Consider the following 18,868-nt stretch of genomic DNA (forward strand, 5'->3'; position numbering starts at 1 on the left):
AACAGGGGAGAGCTCGGGTGGGGGGAAGGGTGGTGGGGATTTCAAAATAATGCAGCTGACCAGCCTGAGCACAGAAATGCCCCACTCGTGAGGAGGCAGCCCCTAGTCCCTCCCCCTCAGACCCCCTTCTTCCCCAGCCCCCACTCTCCCGGAGCAGGATGTTCCCTTTCCTGTAACCTGGAACTACTGTCCTCCTGCCCCAAACCCCCCCACCCCCAGCCCTTCAGCTTCCCAAGCAGCATTTCTTGGCCAGGTCTGTCCCCTTTTCCTCCACGGCTAATTTTCTTGGCCAGAGTCCTTAATATTCTCTGGGGGATTCCAGATATTGCAAAAGTCAAATAGAAGAAATTCAACTAAAAATCTTGGAATATTTTTATTATAAATTACAAACACCCATCAATTTTTACAAAGTTCTATCTCATCTTCGATGTCAATGTGCATGCATAAAAGAAATGTCTGGGATAATGTTCGCCAGAGGTTGAAGAGTGGTGGGTTTTGCAGTGTTTCTGCTTGGATATTTTGACAACAATATCATTTATATAAATTCCTCATTTTAAAAAAATGAACTGGAAACAAGAATTAACCAAAAGGATATATGGAGGTTTATGTGGTAGGAAGTTATTTCCCAAGGGTAGAGGCATCAGGGAAGCAGGAAGTGGAACAGAGAGGAAGGTACGAGTCTCAGCAACCCCCCTCTAGGTCCCACCACACACACACACACACACACACGCACGCACGCACGCACACACGCACGCACGCGCACGCGCACACACACACTCAGGGCTACAAGTCTCGATAAGAGAAAGGGGGCAGGTCCGGGACACAGGCCGCCAGGTGGGGGATGCAGGCCACATGATTGACACTGCAGCGCCCAGCATCCTGGCCCTTCTCAAAGTAGACGCTGTCAGGAGAGAAGACAGAGGGGTCCTCATCAAAGAAGTTATAGGGCCGGAGCAAGAAGCCAACTCTGTTCCCCAGAGTCACTGTGTTGGGGACATCCTCGGCATGGGGTATGTGCAGGAAGCTGGCTGTAACCCAAGCCACCAGATCCTGCAGGAAGAGGAGGAGCTGAAGACTTTGGAGGCGAGACCCGGAGAACCTCCCCTCAGCCACAACCCCCACCCTCCAGGCTTGCCCCGCCTCCAGCTCCGCCCTGCCCTGGGTCCAAATAACAGGTGCAGTGACCCCTGTGAAACAGTGCAGGGTGGGCAGTGTTCCAGAGCTAATCTCACCTCAGGAGGGATGGCCCAGGTTGGTCATTAGGCAACTTCCTGGCCCTTAATCTAAGACCTGGAAACCTACAATTCCCTCCGCCCCACAGCCAGGGGCCAGGCAGCCAAGACCCCAGGCCCAGGGGAGCCCCTCTCCCCTGCTCCCAGGCCTACCAACCTCTCCCAAGAGGGTCTCATTGTTGATGAAGTCGGCAAAGGCCGTAGCAGATGTCCAGATGTCATTCTGGTAATAGATGCTGCTGCTCTGTGACTCCTCCTCCTTCCTCCGCGTCACCACGAGCTGGTATCTGACCAGGAGTGTTGTGGGAAGGTGGTGTCAGAAAATGTCAAGGGCCTTTACCAGCCCAGAAGTCCTTTGGATCAGATGCTGTGTGGGCCCATTTCCCATCCCATATCTACTTGGATCTGAGAGGACATCCGGGAATGAATGGGAAACCAATAGTAGTGAGTCGGGGTCTCCACGAGCAGGGATGGGAAGGGGACCAGGCCTTCCCTGCCACCCAGTGCCCAGGGTGCTCCTCACCTCCCCCAGCTGAGGGCCCTCTCCATGTCGCTGTCCAGGGGCATGTGTATGCCAAGGGGGCTGTGGATCTGGATTCGGTACCCGCGCTGGTGACCCCAGGCATTAGTCTGGTTGCTAGCCAAGTAAAGGTAGCGGGGAAGGGGGGTCCCCCAGAGAAAAGCTGTCAGGTCCTCCCTTCTCAGGACCTGCCGGGTCAGCTCTGGGCGATGCAGTTGGTGCTCCGGACTCCAAGGGGCTGCCACAGGTTTAAACACCACGTCTTCAGCTACCACCCAGTTTTTCAGCCCTGCCAGGGTGAGGGGAGGGAGAGGAGTTCCACAGCAGGTCACACAGGTCCCTCATCTCCTCTGTGATGCCCACCGCACCAGCCTGCCAAAGGACAGCTCATCAGAGAGCACCTAGTGCTGGGAGCCAGAGGTCTGGATTTGAGGGCTAGCCCCTCTCCTTTGAACCTGCCCTCTCTTGTCACAAGTGGCTGTGGCTATTGCAATACAAACGAAAATTTCAGATCCTCAGTCACACTAGGCTACTTTTCAAGTGCTCCAGAGCCACACGTGGCTAGTGGCTAACATGCTGGACGATGCAGACATACCACGTTTCCATCATTGCTGAAGGTTCTAGCGGCACTGGTTTACGCAACAGACCTTGGACCAATTTTTTGCTTCTCTCTGATCCTCATTTCGCCAGTCTCCACACTGTGCGTAATGAAAGCTGTTCTATGACTGAGCTCTATAAATGGAAAAGCACATACAGGTGCCTAGTAACATTCTCCCAACTATGAAAGGGATATTTGTCTTGGAGAAGCTGGCTGGAAAAACCCAATCCCCTTCCATGGTGCCCTGCATACTCTTCCTAGCTCTGAGACCTTGCTTTGTTTCTCATTAAGGCAGGGACCACTTTCAGTCTTTTTTTTTTTTTGAACAAGCAAGTACATTTATATCTTTAAAATATCTGGGAGATCCCTGAAACATTTATACTTTTTCTACAGGCTCAGACTGTTATTTTCTTTAAACTTGACTCATGTGAAGGTGCTGGCACAGGGAGGGGCTCTGCAGAAGCCAGTGCCCCTGCAGGTTGTCCTCTGTGCATGGAGTGGGGGTGGGGGAGCCCTGACACAGCCTCTCTGGCCCACAGCGGCAGCCTGGGCCACAAAGTCTAAGGATCCAATAAATGTTACTTGATGTTACATCTTGTCCCAGGACGTCTTTAATGCTAAAATGCTGGAAAAAAGCTTCAAGTCGGAAAATATATTCCAAATGTATCAAATAATCATCTAATTTAACATGCATGATTGCAAGCAGCATTTCAATCATGCTATTTTCTTAGCTCTCTCTTCCCTCCACCCTCATACCTCACACACAGGCGCACAGACACCAACTTCATACTCATATGAACATGTTTCACAAGAAATATACTGAGTTACAGTGCATTGTATTTAGGCAGCCACTTCCTGACTTGCCTCACACCCCCCCCCCCCCCGCCTCCATCCTTAGTTTCCACTACTGAAAAATGGAGAGGGTCTGGCGGAGTCCCAATTATCGTTCTGGGTCTAACAGACTGAGTTGATAAGTTAATCATTTTCCATCCCGGACAAAAACCTGCCAGGAAGAGAAAACCCCCTCTGCGCTTTGAGCCCTACTTAAGCAATCCCTTGCTACACTTGCAGCAAGCCTATTGCATGCCTGCCCTGTCACCAGAGAGCCCACTGTCATGACATGTGCAGACAGGAATGAGCTGGCTTCCCCGGAGGATGGGGCCCCTATCCTGTGTCCCCAGTGGTCTGAGATCCTATAGAGCAGCCTCCAGCTAGGACCTCCTTTTCTCAGGTGCCAGGACCACCTCCACGCCGAAAACCTCTTTAGACAGACTGTGTCCTATCTTTGTCTCAGGCCCCCGCTTTTCCCACTTCCGGTGACTCTCAGAATTAGGAAGAACTCAGAGCCCCAACCCCAGCCTCAGACAGGGCAAGTTCACCACCCACAGACGGGCTAAGGAGGCTGGCTAGCCCAGCGCAGCCGCTGCATTTAGTCCCACAATCACAGCAGGTCGGAGCGGCTGGGCAGGGGAAGCCTCTCTAACTTTTGTCAAATAACCGTAAGCCCAGTACCTCAGGCTCATTTCATTCCAATCAGTCCCTGCTTTTGCCGCAACTGCAGTGCTGAAATGCCGCCCTCTTGCCACTTTGAGCTTCACGTGGCGGGGGGGCCTCCCTTCCCTCTGGCCCACCGCTGTTCCCAAGTCTCATCCCCTGGGTACTCACCTGCCACATCCAGGTCCAGCTTGAAGTGGAAGGCGTGTGTGTGCACCGCCCCCAGCACTCGCTCCCCTACTCGGTTCCCAAAGAGGAGGCTCTCCTCTCCGCTAAGGAAAGCTGTGTTGATGTAGCCCGTGGCACGGACCCGCCCTTCAAGTGCCCCGTTTGGGTGCAATACAAAGTCCCAAATGTAGTCATAGTTGCCTACGGAGGATACAGACCTGACTACAAGGGCTGAGCCAGCCAAACCACCATAGAAATGACTCTGAAGGTGATTGTGGTGCCTTCGGAGGGGTACCCCCTGGGCCTCCTCGAATACACACACAGCCCCTGGGAGCAGCTGGACTGCCCCTCTGCCCACTAACACGTGGATGTCCACCATGGTAGACTGATAGGGGCAGTCCACTCCCCGCACCAAGCCCCGGCTGTGACGGCCAAGTCCATAGCTGCTATCCAGGTATCGGGTCATCATTGTCTTGGGTGAATCGGCACCATAGATGGATACACATTCCTGGACACTAACTTCATAGGCCACTCGCTCGCCCTTGAACCGAACATCAAAAATCCTCAGGCCACTGAACACCCCATGGCCAAATGTAAATGTCCAGAGGGAGGATGCCACCAGGTGCCCTTGTACACTGTACCGGGAGCCTTGGGGTGAGAACTGAAGAGGGGGAAGAGGCCCGGGGGAGATCCGGGACCGCAGGGATGAGGCCCCATCTGGCAGGGGTAGAGGAACTCTAACCACCTCCAGCCGGCCAGCCTTAAACTCCCATTCCAACTGGCCCAAGTCGGCATAGTAGCGCCCAAGGTAGAAGACCTGCCGGACAGCCCAGCGGACAGGGTCCAGAGCCCTGTGGTCCAGCAGGAGCTCCAGCCCCACAGGATGAAGAAAAATCCCAACACCTGAGATGTTATGGTAGAGGGCCATCCAGGTAGCACGGTCCCCTGAGCGTAAGCCACGAGGGGTGGCATGCAGAGCTGCCAAATTGGAGCCATTGTAGCTGCAGACAGAAGCCAGGAAGACTGGTGCCTTGGGGAGCTCCACCTCTTTCAAATGCTTCCACATCTGGGCGGACTCATTTCCCAGCACGGGGCGTCGGTGGTAGGGCAGGGGGCCTCCGTGACGCTCCACAGTCACATCCCGCACGTAGGAGGGCTGGGGCAGCGGCCCCACCACCAGCTCGGTCACATTGGGCTGGGGTTGTCCGCCAAAGAAGATGATGGCCAGGGCCTCCCGGGCAGGCGGGGGACTCCCCCTGTCCAGGTGGGCCAGGGCTGCCGCCTTGGGGGGCAGCTGCAGCTCCACTGAGAAGATGCAGTTGTCTGCGGGTCGGGCCTGGGCGGCATCCACCAGGCCTGGCCCCAGCTTCTGGGTCAGAAAGTTCATCACAGCCGTCAGCTCTTCTCGGCTCAGGTCTGCAAACAGCTGGCTCTGGCCAGGGTGTGTCCAGGGCTGGGCACTGTGGGATACAGAGGGGCAGTGGGGAGGCTGGCTGGAGCCACCTTGGCTGGTCAGCAAGACATAGGCCAGAGCAAAGATGGTAATGAGGGACAGTGCCAGCAACACGAGGACTACCTTGAGGTTCATGGTGAAAGCTGAGAGCTGAAATGAGAGGCCTACCAGCAGCTCCTTCCAGTTACTGACATCAAATCCCAGTTTATATGCAGTGGGATGGAGAGGAATAGAGAAAACTCCGCCCTGTGGGTTGGACAGGAAAATTCTGACCTTGATTTATATCATTCTGCTCCAATTTTCTGTTCTGTGGTTTGGCTCAAGGTATTCCTTCCACGTGCACAGCCTCTCTCCTCCCCCTGAACTCCTCCCAGCAGCATGGTCAGTACCCATCACTATTATTTAGACCAGATTAGAGGGCATTTGTATATACGCTAAACTCTACTTTCCACCCTGAATGGGTCTGAGGAAGAATGCAAATCTCAGGTGCCCAGTCAAGTCCTGGGTGCTACATGCAGACACTCTGTCCATTTTCCTACCTCCTGGCAGGCACTACCCCCCAACATTTCCAGGATCCACTGCCCAGTTCAGCGGTAAGCACTGTGTTCTGCCAGCTGCCTAAGGCCAAGCCCTTGATTTGTAGTCTCAGACCACTTGCATGTAGTTGGTGGGAAAGGAGCAGCGAAGGCCTAGGCGCAGCAGTCAGACCTGTACACCAATCGTGGGTTCCTAAGCTGTGTGATCTCAAGGGCATTACTTATCATGAATCTCAGTGTCCTCACCTATAAAGAAGGGATAAAACTTCCCCAGAGATTCATGAAAAGTAAATGTGATCATGCCCAGAATGCTTAGCGCCTGCCACAGGGGAGGTTCAAAAATTGTCAGCGATCTCTGAAACAGAACAGAGCAGATGAACCTCCATTGTTCAAGACCCTAAATCTTTTTCTGCAGAGACAATGGGTACCAGATCATCGGATATGAGAACGCTACTTTGCAAGGTGGAAGTTGAATAAACTTTATTTCAGAGGGAGCTAGGGTCCTAGACAGCCCTCCAAGTCATTTGAAAACCAAAACCAGGGGTCCCTGGCATCACCTCAAGAAACTTAAGACATTATTCGAAGGGAAGTATTAGTATAAAGTAAAGGAAATGACCGAGTAGGTTGTGCCTTGAACCGGGTGATTCCCCACGCACGGATCTAGAGCAGCCTCTACTGGCAGTTCATGGGTATCGCTGGAGAAGGAAGGAAGGAGCTGGGGTCTTGTGAGGGTAGAAGGCAGCTTAGGTCTGGGAAGAGCTAACTTTCATGTGATTCAGCCTGAACACAAATGAAGGACCCACCCTTGCCTCTTGGGAGGCAGAAGCCTCCATCTTTCCATTATTCCCAAGAAAAGAGGCAGCTCAAATGGTATAAAGACACCCCATAGGGCGGCTGGAGGTATACACATGGAGGTGAGTATCCCAATGTGCACAGAGTACGGGTGTGTCCCTGGCCACCAGAGCATCGCATCAGGGTCTGCGGCTTTAGAAAGAGGTCAAAGTACCTGTATTTTTAATAATTTCTTGACATGGTAAAAGAATTTTACATTACGATCCAAGGGTGGTAAGGTGGGGAGCAGGGGCACTAGAACAATCCAACAAACAAAAAGGGAAACTGAGAAACACATGTTGGGAGGAAGGGAGGGTTTTCGTTGAAAGGGGTCTGAGGGTGGGTAGGAGCACTGCCCAACTAAAATGCAATTGGTTTGTTACTGAGTACTATTCACGGGAAGACCACACCCGAACTCCTTCTCTACAGCGCACTGGGAGTAAAGATGATGCATCCAGGTGGAAATATGATTGGAGGTTGGAAGACAGAGACAAGACAAAGAATAAAAGTCAGAATTAGACACCGAGAGAGTCACCGACAGACTCTCTCTCCAGTGGTGAGAATAAAAAAGTGGGGGTTGATGAGGGTCAACACAAAAGCTGTAACAAGTGATATCTCCAGACGATTCGAGAGATAAGAGGCAACTCTTCTATGGTTTTGACTTGCCCAACAGATGTCCACATACACACAACGTGTACATGCCTACGTGTGCATGCACACACATACACATACAAGTGACTGCTTTCCCTGGAAGCACAACACTATAAATAAGAGAAACATTTTTCCCAACGGGAAAGCCCAGTAGGAGCAGCAGCTTCTGGTCACCCCCACACCAATTTCAACTCGTCCAAAAGGACCCGAGTCACAGAGGAAGGGGCCTTCCCCACTCCCTCTGCTTCTCATCTCTCAGCTGTCTTCCAACCCACCAGCCTCAAGCACCAAGAGGCTAATGTCAGGAGACAATGGGTCCCAGCAGATAAGGACTTAAACAACTATCACCTTCTGAACGGTGTATGTGTGTGTGAGACACAGACAGACTGACAGACAAGGTCTGTGGGTGGGGCAGAGTGGGGGAGGCATCAAGTAACAGAGTCGGAGGGCGCGCATGTACGTGTGTGTGTGTGTGAGATGCACATCTGTGTATGTGAAAATCCTACTTATAAAAATATCTGAAGGAGCTAGGGACTTGGCAGAAGGTCTAAGGTGTTTCTTGTCGTGATCAGGTTCAAGGTGTCATGTATGTGGATGGGAAACCCTAAGTCATCACCAGGGCAACTGTGGCAGGGAGGATCCAATGTCCCACAGAGGCAAGAGATACTAACCTGCCATCAGGAAGAGAGAAGCTGGTTCCCCCATCCAGCCCCAGTTCCTACAAAATACCTAGCACTTTCCTTCAAGTTCCCTCAACTTCTAACCAACTGAACATCAAAGGGAAGAAAACATAAAGCCCAAGACACAGAAGGGAAGTGGGGAGAGAAAACACAAGTAAACTTGTGCCAACATCCTGCGCACACAAACCTGGAGTACTCCAGAAATTAGGACGGGGGTCTGGGGTATGAGGGAAGGAAATAGAAGAGTTCCTGAGGCCTGAAAAAAGAGGTAAACACGTCACAGAACTACATGAGAGTTTCATTAGACTCTAACTAAAAACAGAGAGAGGTGTGATTACTATTTCCAGCCAGTTTCCCCATCACGATAGTCATGTAACAAACCAAGGCAATGTCGGTCTTGAGCCAGACTCACAGAGTCCCCTGGCCCTGGCCCTGGCCTCAGTACAGTGTCTCTGCATTGCTGCTCCGGGGCCGTTTGATCTTCTCGATGTTTTTCAGGATCATGTCATGTAGAGTGACCTGGGAGAAGACGGATCAGGGAATCACACGTCTGTTCTACCCCCACCTGCCTAGGGAAACAAGACAAACCCCCAAAGCCCCCAGCAATCGTTCACATAGCCCTGATCTCACTCGCTTGAACCTGAATTCAGGGTAGCTGCCCTATGACCTCTCTTATTCCCCCAACTGGGCACACCTGGGTATCTCCAAGGCCCCAAGTGTCCAATAACTAACACTTACTAAGCATTTAACACACTAAGAATTGCACCGGGTTCTTTAATGTGTCAGAGATGAAGAAATTGAAGCTTGAGGTTAAACCTGCCCAAGGCCACACATTACAGGCAGAATTGGTTCCAAACCCAAGGCTGACTCTCACACCCCCAGCTTCACCCCTATACTGTACTGCATATCGTGCTCCCTCCCAGCCAGGTACAAAGAAAGGATACCCGGCTAGATACCGTCAGTGACCCCAGAGTTCTCAACACCCGGTTGATGGGAGGAATTTGTTCCACTCATTTTACCTCCATCTCTCATCTCAACCCCCAGAGAGTGGCAAGAAAACGATCACCAGAACCAAGAGAAGCCAGAGCACCTGTGGGCGGGGACCAAGGTTACTTACATACTGATTCCTTAGCTCTGATATGATGAGCCGAAGGCTGATATATTCTTTCTCATCAATCTCTGTCACGGTGCGCCGATAGTCCTCCTGACGAAGGGCAGAGAAAAGGCTAGTCCTCGAGGGCTGACTGTCCCACGCAGCTCTTCCCAGGAAGGCATGCCTCCCTGTCCTACCACTTCCACCCTCGGCCACAAACCCTTACTTACCACATGGGGGTATTTAGCTATTTTAGAAACCAATTTGGCTCTTGTAATATAATATCTGGAAGGAGAGAGAAGAGGAGAAAGCTGCAGGGGACCCCAGACAGCGCATGCCATCTCACCAGCCCTCAATTCCTGGGCCAAGTCCAAGCAGCCCTACCTAGAAATCTGGTCCAGATAAGAAGCTGCTTCACTCTCAACAGTTCTTAATTCTGCAACTGTCTCTTCCTGAAAAAAAAAAACAAAACAAAAAGGTTAAAAGCCACTTCCACATCACCCCACAGCAAACCAAAGAGAAAGGGAAAACACAAAAGCAGGGGAGATGAGATTACCTCCCAAACCTTCCTCTCCCATTTCCAATGCAAGCACATTACCTGAATGGACACCCCAAAGTTGTTCCCATCTTCTATCCTAGGAATCAGGAGTTGTACCCACATTTTGACCTGAAGGGTGAGGGGACCAAAATATGCATATGAGGATCTTAGCCTTTTCTACTTAAGCCAAGACATATACAACTCATGCTGCTGGGGCCAGATGCCAGGAGCACAGGAGTCAAGATAATTAGTCTGCCAACTCCAACATCACCTCCACGCCTCTGGCCCCACATCCATTGTCTTGCATAGCTCAAGCCAGGCTATTTGGGGTCAGCCCCTAGGTCATCAGCCCCTGCCTCACCGTGTTGCATTTCTCGATCAGCAGCCGAATCTCAGGCTTCACTTTCTCAATAATGTCCACCAGCTGCTGGTTGCTTTTTAGCATCCCATTGGGCATCACAAACACCTTGGTTCCTGGCAAGGACACGAGGAAGGTCAAATGACTGGAGCTGGGTGGAAGGAGGCAGCATTCCCCACCTTTCTCTCTTTCCTAGACCCGTGAGATACTATGACCTCTACCTTTGTTCCTGGCCATGCCTGTGGCATGTGGAAGATCCTGGGCTCCACAGTAGCGACCTGAGCCACAACAGTGACAATACCGGATCCTTAACCCACTGCGCCACAAGGAAAAGCTTATGACTTCTGCCTTTTATCTGTCACAAAGCTATCTATAAACCGTGACACCACCAACAGAATTAAAAAAAGAGAGAATATGGGGATTAACAGATGAGTGTCTAAAACATCCGGAAAGTCTAAAGAACAAGATTAAAATATGCTCTACAGACTTAACGCACCAAGCATTATTGAAGAGGAAAAAATGATATGAACTGGGGTTTTGCGAAAAATCTGTGATGTGTAGCCACCTCCAACCTCTCCCTTGGTAGTTCACATTAAGTCCAACCCTCCCTGTTAAATGGAAAATTACGGAGTTCCAGTCCTGGCACAGTGGAAACAATCCAACTAGGACCCATGAGGTTGTGAGTTCAATCCCTGGCCTTGCTCAGTGGGTTAAAGGATCTGGCGTTGCCATGAGCTGTGGTGTAGGTCGAAGATGCGGCTCAGACCTGGCATTGCTGTGACTGTGGTGTAGGCCAGCAGCAACAGCTCTGATCAGACCCCTAGCCCGGGAACCTCCATATGCCGTGAGTGCAGCCCTATAAAGACAAAAAAAGAGGAAAGGAAAATTAGGTTTAGAGTACTAGACAATGTCTGGAGAGCTTAGGAATGCTAATGCTAGGAAATAAAATCAGATCCTGCTTGCTGGACAGGAGAGCACCAGATCCATCCTGCTTCTCAGGGCTGCAAGCCAGGAAGGGTTGGGGTAGGGGACAGTGAAGGTGGCTCTTACCTTGGAAGGCCTCTTCACATTCATCCAACCTTCGCTTCTTGTAAGTGGGCTAAGGATACAAAGAGACAAGAATCAGCCTATTCGACACTCACATCCCCACTGCAAGTTACCCTTCTAGCAAGTTTAATCCCTACCTTGACTTCACAGGTTGTCTTATTAATTTACCCACAATTCACTAAGCACACACAAAGCTTTAAGAAAAGGTTCTTCCCACAAAGCAACTTACACTATAGTTGGAAAGACCAACTTTTCAAGAAATATAACACATTAGGCAACCAGGGGAGGGGTGGATACTATGAACAACAGAAAGAATGAACTACTGAATGCAGAGTGAGTATAACTAAGGGGATTATAAACAAATGTGCTTGTTCCACAAAGAATATTCAATCAACAAACATGTATTTAGCACTTGCAAGGAACAATGCTAGGTGCTGGGGATACAAAGATAATTCAGATAGTTTCTCCTTTCCAAAAGTGCAAGTTCTACCCATGAGACACCGACGGATAAATAACAATATATATAGCAGATAAATAACAATATGGGGTCATCATTGTTATAACAGAATGTGGACATATTCTAAAGACTAGTTGCTAAAGATACAGAAAGACGGGGAACTGCAGTTATATAGCAAGAACAATTGCCCCCTCCCATAACAAGACTCAAGACACTGAAACAGGGATGAAAAGTCTTGCCTAGAGCCATGGTGACAGACCAGGTAACCTGAGGGACCTTGTCACTATTAGCCCTATTTTCAACTCACTCTAACAGAGTACCCATTAACACATGCTACAAATGAAAACCGGGGACCGAAGGGGGTGTACCAAAGTCATATGTCTGTAAGAATCCTCATTCCGGGAGTTCCCGTCGTGGCGCAGTGGTTAACGAATCCGACTAGGAACCATGAGGTTGCGGGTTCGATCCCTGCCCTTGCTCAGTGGGTTAACGATCCGGCGTTGCCATGAGCTGTGGTGTAGGCTGCAGACGCGGCTTGGATCTCGCGTTGCTGTGGCTCTGGTGTAGGCCGGTGGCTACAGCTCTGATTCAACCCCTAGCCTGGGAACCTCCATATGCCGCGGGAGCGGCCCAAAGCAATAGCAAAAAGCCAAAAAAAAAAAAAAAAAGAATCCTCATTCCCAGATCCAAATCCCACTGTCCCCCTGTACCCCCTGTACACGTTCAAGCTGACCAGAGACTTGAGGACAGAGCGCCTACTGCTTCGGCACACACACAGAGATAAATACAGGATACTTACACCGTCCAGTCCATCATGGCTATTGGTGAGAAGAATGGGGTCAGGGACTGGGAGATTCATGTCTGAGTGGATCTGAGTTAGGTCATGGATGTTTAGGATTGGCTCCTGAAAAAGAGACGCCCACCCCCAAAACATCAGTCTTTTCAAAATGAACAAAGAAGTATTTCATTTCAAGGGCAACATATGAAGACGGCTTTACAGCACAAAACAAGATAGAATCAACACGTCATTTGTCCCATTTGACAGAAAGACCAGGGCCAAAAAAACTGGGGACTCTGAGGAAAAGAAAAGGGTCTCTCACCTTCAAAAAACTATCAAGTTCTAACAATTTCTTTGGGAAAAAATTTGCCACCAAGTCTTCTGCCTAAAGATGAGGGAAAATATAGCTGAATTAGTAACTGAGGGAAGGTCTGTCTCTACAGACATCTCTTCTCTGGAGAACTCCCAACCATTAACCAATGCTCGATTTTCTACTTCTTTCACTCACCTCACTTGTAATCCGCTCCCTGAAAGAATCAACCTAAAATTAACAAAGAAAGCAATTCAGTAAGAGCAAGTCAGTACCTGGCAAGAGAAGTATGGGCAGGATGGGGAAACCCAAATCCAACTGTCTTTCCCTCACCTTGTAATTGTAATGAGAAGCTGAGAGGCCCCCAGACTGCAAATACTTTATTTTTTTAAGGATCCATTTCTCCATCTCAGGAGAGGGAAGCGGGGCTGGAGGGCAGCACCCACCTGTCTTCCCTCCCTCCCTCCCTTTGTCTGTAGCTTGTCTGAATTTGAAAGCAGACAAAAGACAGGTAGATGGGAGAGGCGTGAGCTCACAAACATGTCAACCCCCATACAAACCTGGCCTAGGATGTGAGGCAGGCCTGACGCCAAGGGCAGGGGCAGTAGCAGCGCCCAGAGATGGGGACGTTGCTGGGCTGGGGGGACTTCCAGCTGTCACTGGCCTAAAGCACTAAGTCCACCACGTGTCCGCGGAAGTCTCCCCGGGGCTCTCCACCATTAGACAGGGTACAGAAGGCCACCCCATAGTAGCGTCTCCCCCGATGCCATCTCTGGGAGTGGGGGGCTGGGCTGAGCCGAGCGGAAGCTCAGGGCTGGTGTCCCCAGGGAGACAAAGACGCCATGGGGAGTAGGGAGCCAGTCAGACAGCTCGAGGATCGAAGCAAGGAGTAAGGAAGCCCGGACCGTACCCCTACCTTGAGCTTTACTTCCTGATCCACCTTCAGCAACGAGGCCATGGCCGGGCCGGGCCGTGTCCGCTCCGCTGGAGACCGGAGGCGCTGTGGGCTCCGGGGAGAGGGTCAGAGGGACGGGAGGAATCTCGGCTGCTCTCGGGACGCGGCCGCTCTCGCTGGCCCACTCACTGCTCACTTGCTCCCTCCCTTCGTGCCGTCCGTCCGCCCGCCTGCTGCCTGCTGCCTGCTCTCTCTCGCTCGCCCTCCCGGCTTTCGCCGCTCACACCGGAAGTTACGTCACAGCCAATCGCCGGGACTCCGAGAGGATGTGCACGTGCCCTGCGCAGCCGCGCTGAGGTTCGGCTCTGAACGATGGTAGCTCTGCTCCTATCTCTCGGCTCCTGTGCCCGATAAGGGTGAAGTAAAAGGGAGGGCAGCAGAGGGTGGTGGAGTGAGATCGGAGTCTCAGAGAGACTCGAGGACCGTTTGCCTCTCTGTTATTCCGGCACTCACCTTCACCGAAGGGACCGTCGGAGGCGCTGCTGCCTGGAGTGGGGGACCCGACAGAAGACGCCGTCGCGCCCCGGTGACGTCGGCCCGAGGAAGCCGGTGGTACCCGCGCTGGGTTCGGGGCGTCTAGTCTCTGATTCCTGCTGTCTCCTCCTCTTGGTCCAAGCTCTCATGTTAGGTTGGAGCCTGATAGGAAACAAGTCCTGTTGTACCAGGCTTCCCCGCCTTTCTCTGCCATTTAGCCGCTTACTCCTAGACCTCAGAGATCAAGTGCCAGATGTATGGACAAATTGATGCCTGTAGTCTGGCGGTGCTTGTCCTAGGCTACACAGTGTTTACAGTATATCCAAGTCCAGAACTCACATCTCCTAACTTCTAGGGCAATGCTGTATCCATTTTCCTCGTGGAAGGCGGAGACTGTATTCCCCCCTACCCGACTTTTTGTCGCCCAGCCCCGCCCCCCACCCACCGGAGGCAGGTGGAAGTTCCTGGGCCTGGGATTGAACCCTGGAGACCGCAGGGAATGGAGCCTCTGTAGTAACAAGGCCAGATACTTAACCAGTTGCACACAGTGGGAACTCCCCAGGCTGTCTGTCTTAATTCACCCATTCATCTGTCTTATAGCATTGGTTATTTCGCACAACAAATCGGAGTAGGCTCTGGGACAGCAGTGTCTCAGAGGCTAGAAATATAATGTGAGTCACTTATGTAAGTTAAATCTTGTGAACTGGAGTTTCGCATTTACGGTTACTTGCCATCTGCCTCTACGTGGATTAAACCATGAGCCATGGCAGCTGCTGACCTGCAGAACCCACTAAGCAGAGCTCAGGGTGGAAACCAGGAGTGAGGCACTCTGTGCTATGGGAAAACTGGAAGAATAGGTCTTTCGGATAGTTAGATCTTTCTTATTTTTTATTTTCTCGGGCTGCACGTGAAACTTGGAAGTTCCTAGGCTAGGGGTTGAATCAGAGCTGCAGGTGCTGGCCTATGCCACAGCCACAGCAATGCCAGATCCGAGCTGCATCTGCAACCTACACCATAGTTTACAGCAAAGCCCAATCCTTAACCCCTTGAGCAAGGCCAGGGATTAAATCTGCATCTTCATGAATACTAGTCAGGTTCTTTTTTTTTTTTTTTTTTTTTTTTTGCTATTTCTTGGGCCGCTCCCGCGGCATATGGAGATTCCCAGGCTAGAGGTCCAATCGGAGCTGTAGCCACCGGCCTACACCAGAGCCACAGCAACACGGGATCCGAGCCGAGTCTGCAACCTACACCACAGCTCACAGCAACGCCGGATCGTTAACCCACTGAGCAAGGGCAGGGATCGAACCCGCAACCTCATGGTTCCTAGTTGGATTCGTTAACCACTGCGCCACGACAGGAACTCCCTAGTCAGGTTCTTAAGCCAAAGAGTCACACCAGGAACTCCAGTTAGATATTTTTAGGAGAAGATTTTATGTGCCCAATTCTTGCATTTCCTAGTATCTAGGAAAACTAAAATCCTTCATGGTGATGTCTGCTCCTCGCGACTAGTAGTAATCTTCACGAGACCAGAAGCAAACTTTTGTGAAATGTGTGCGTGGCTGCACACACGTCCCCCTTCCCCTTTATCACATATATCCTGATATTTCCCCTTTCCTCTTTGCGGTATTTCAGAGCTACAGCAGTTGGGCTGTAGTTAAGTCAACAAAACAAGGGATGTCACAGTCATCTGCAAATGCAGCCACCTCCAAGAGTGAGCCAGTGAGCCCTGAAAGAACTCAGGAAAGAATACCTGCCCTCTAATGGCCTTCAGACTGCAGCCACTCCTAACAGCTAGCCCTGAGGAAGCTAAGGCTGTGAAAACACAGGATATTGGCCCGGATAGCTGAGGTGCATATCAAAGCAATCATTTCAGTGAGTGCAGATCTCTTTTGTTCCTACGATCTGCTCTTTGTTGCAAAAACTCATATCCTAGCTCCCCCCTCTCCTCCTCAGAGCAGTTTTCTCAGGGATACCTCCTGAGGCTACCCACGCAGTCTCCTGGGCTGAAGTCCTAATTTTGCTCCAAATAAAACTTAACTCTTAACTTTCAGTTTGTGTGTGGGTTTTTTTTGTTTGTGTGTTTGTTTTTCCTTTTTAGGGCCACACCTGCAGCATATGGAGGTTCCCAGGCTGGGGTTGAATTGGAGCTACAGCTGCCAGCCTCCACCATAGCTACAGCAACACGGGATCCAAGCGGCGTCTGTGACCTATACCACAGCTCATGGCAACGCCAGATCCTTAAGCCACTGAGCGAGGCCAGGGATTGAACCCAAAACCTCATGGTTCCTAGTCGGATTCGTTTCTGCTGTGCCACGGTGGGAACTCCATTGATTTGTGTGTGTGTGTGTGTGTGTGTGGTTGTTTTCTTTTTTTGTCTTTTTGCCATTTTTTAGGCCACTCCCGTGGCACATGGAGGTTCCCAGGCTAGAGGTCAAATCGGAGCTGTAGCTGCCGGCCTAGGTCACAGCCATAGCAACACGGGATCCGAGCCGCGTCTGCAACCTACACAACAGCTCACAGCAATGCTGGATCCTTAACCCACTGAGCAAGGCCAGGGACCGAACCCACAACCTCATGGTTCCTAGTTGGATTCGTTAACCACTGAGCCATGACAGGAACTCCCAAACTTTTTAAATTTAGTAAATCCAAATTGTGAGACTCTACCATCAGGAAACAGTCAGCTTCTCATTGCAGCATTATTGTAATCACCAAAACTGGAAGCAATGGAAATTTCCAGCAACGAAGAAACACATTAAGATAGCACACTATTAAGATAGCACGCTTGATGTGATGTGATGCAGTCCTAAGTATGTTAATACAAAAACTGTAGAGCAACATGGGAAAATATTTATTATGTAATGTTAAATTTTAAAAGTAAGATACAAAAACCACATATAGATTACCAATATAAATACAACCTTGTTTAAAAGTATAGGGATAAGACATCATAATGGAAAGCATAATTACAGTGTGGTAAGATTATGGGTAATTTCATGACACCATTACCCTAACTTCCCGTTTGTTCAAATTTTTTTTTTTTTTTTTTTTTTTGTCTTTTTGCTGTTGTTGTTGTTGCTATTTCTTGGGCCGCTCCCGCGGCATATGGAGGTTCCCAGGCTAGGGGTCCAGTCGGAGCTGTAGCCACCGGCCTACGCCAGAGCCACAGCAACGCGGGATCCGAGCCGCGTCTGCAACCTACACCACAGCTCACGGCAACGCCGGATCGTTAACCCACTGAGCAAGGGCAGGGACCGAACCCGCAACCTCATGGTTCCTAGTTGGATTCGTTAACCACTGCGCCACGACGGGAACTCCCGTATTGTTCAATTTTATTTCTGTGAAAGTTGAATATTGTTGCAAATGAATTATGGGCTTACTCTAAAAAAAAAGCCAACAGTACAAACTTGTATGAAGTAAAAGGAAAAGTCTCTGTCCAGGCGAAAAGACACTGCTTGCTGTATATCATTTCGTATAACATCTAACACGTTCATATATGTTGTTTTTTGTACAAAAGGAGTCGTATCATGTTTATTGTCTATAACTCTTCGTATTTCAATTGACAATCATCTCTTGCCTCAATTCATGCAAAACCCCCAATTGATCTCCCTGCTTCTACCCTTGTCCTTCATCAGATCACTGACATTGTCACTGCAGCGGCTTGGGTCACTGCTGTGGCTGGAAACTTCCACATGCTGAAAGCACAGTTAAAAAGAATACATAAGTAGGAGTTCCTGTTGTGGCTCAGTGGGTTAAGAACTTGACATTGTGTCCATGAGGATGCCAGTTTGATTCCTGACCTCACTCAGTGGGTTAAGGATCCAGCATTGTGGCAAGCTGCAGTACAGGTCACAGATGCAGCTCGTACCCAGTGTGGCTGTGGCTGTGGTGTAGGCCAGCAGCAGCAGCTCCTATTAGACCTCTAGCCTGGGGAACTTCCATATGCTTTGGTGCAGCCCTAAAAAGAAAAAAAAAAGTTTTAATTAAAAAATAAAATAAACAATCCCTATTAATGGAGGAAATTTATCAGAGAAGCAGAGAACTCTGTAGCTGTGGTATAAGATGGCAGCTATAGCTCCAGTTCAACCCCTAAGCTGGGAACCTCCATATGGCTCGGGTACGGTCCTAAAAAGACATTAAAATAAAATAAATGTAAAATAAAATAAATTGGAATTCCCGTCATGGTGCATCGGAAATGAATCCAACTAGGAACCATGAGGCTGCCGGTTTAATCCCTGGCCTTGCTCAGTGGGTTAAGGATCTGGCATTGCCATGAGCTGTGGTGTAGTTTGCAGTCCCGGCTCGGATCCTGTGTTGCTGTGTCTGTGATGTAGGCCGGCAGCTGTAGCTCCGATTGGACCCCTAGCCTGGGAACCTCCATATGCTGAGGGTGCAGCCCTAGAAAAGACAAAAAATAAAAAATTAAAATTAAAATAAAATAAATAAAATACCAGCTTTATCACATACCAAACCCCCTAGTATACTTGGCTTTTTTTTTTTTTTTTTTTTTTTTGCTTTTTTTAGGGCCACATATGGAAGTTCCCAGGATAGGGGTGGAATCGGAGCTGCAGCTGCTGGCCTACGCCACAGCCACAACAAGCAGGATCCAAGCTGTGTCTGCGACCTACAACACAGATCATGGCAACTCAGGATCCTTCACCCACTGAGTGAGGCCAGGGATGGAACCTGCATCCTCAT

The 18,868-nt window shown here is 50.2% G+C and overlaps 2 protein-coding genes across 5 annotated transcripts; both read right to left on the minus strand.

The window, feature by feature from the left end:
* Nucleotides 1-360: 360 nt before the first annotated feature.
* Nucleotides 361-7,716, minus strand: AOC2 (amine oxidase copper containing 2). Of its 3 annotated transcripts, XR_014821094.1 has the most exons (5): nucleotides 4,016-6,141; nucleotides 2,348-2,484; nucleotides 1,756-2,041; nucleotides 1,390-1,519; nucleotides 361-1,050 (listed from the first exon to the last, which is right to left on the minus strand). XR_014821094.1 is itself a non-coding variant. In XM_003131393.5 (4 exons), exons 1-4 carry the CDS (start codon nucleotides 5,598-5,600, stop codon nucleotides 784-786), a joined length of 2,268 nt encoding a protein of 755 aa, XP_003131441.3. In that variant the 5' UTR covers nucleotides 5,601-7,716; the 3' UTR covers nucleotides 361-783. The 3 variants fall into 3 exon arrangements, 1 of the variants encoding a protein (XP_003131441.3); XR_014821095.1 differs by lacking the exon at nucleotides 2,348-2,484 and having other exon boundaries at nucleotides 1,756-2,124; XM_003131393.5 differs by lacking the exon at nucleotides 2,348-2,484 and having other exon boundaries at nucleotides 4,016-7,716.
* PSME3 (proteasome activator subunit 3) lies at nucleotides 6,456-13,703 on the minus strand. 2 transcript variants are annotated; one of them, XM_005668789.4, is made up of 11 exons: nucleotides 13,078-13,167; nucleotides 12,943-12,975; nucleotides 12,757-12,819; nucleotides 12,456-12,560; nucleotides 11,203-11,251; nucleotides 10,156-10,268; nucleotides 9,855-9,923; nucleotides 9,641-9,708; nucleotides 9,487-9,541; nucleotides 9,281-9,367; nucleotides 6,456-8,682 (listed from the first exon to the last, which is right to left on the minus strand). In XM_005668789.4, the coding sequence occupies exons 1-11, from the start codon at nucleotides 13,150-13,152 to the stop codon at nucleotides 8,602-8,604; spliced, it is 798 nt and encodes a 265-aa protein (XP_005668846.1). In that variant the 5' UTR covers nucleotides 13,153-13,167; the 3' UTR covers nucleotides 6,456-8,601. The 2 variants fall into 2 exon arrangements, with proteins under 2 accessions (XP_005668846.1, NP_999513.1); NM_214348.1 differs by lacking the exon at nucleotides 13,078-13,167 and adding an exon at nucleotides 13,661-13,703 and having other exon boundaries at nucleotides 8,550-8,682.
* Between the last annotated feature and the right edge of the window lie 5,165 nt (nucleotides 13,704-18,868).

This window comes from Sus scrofa, chromosome 12 (genome assembly GCF_054392235.1).
Source record: "Sus scrofa isolate SSC_HxYL_T2T_F1_AM1 chromosome 12, Sscrofa_HxYL_maternal_Yorkshire_Landrace_v2.0, whole genome shotgun sequence".
NCBI classification, from domain to species: domain Eukaryota; kingdom Metazoa; phylum Chordata; class Mammalia; order Artiodactyla; family Suidae; genus Sus; species Sus scrofa.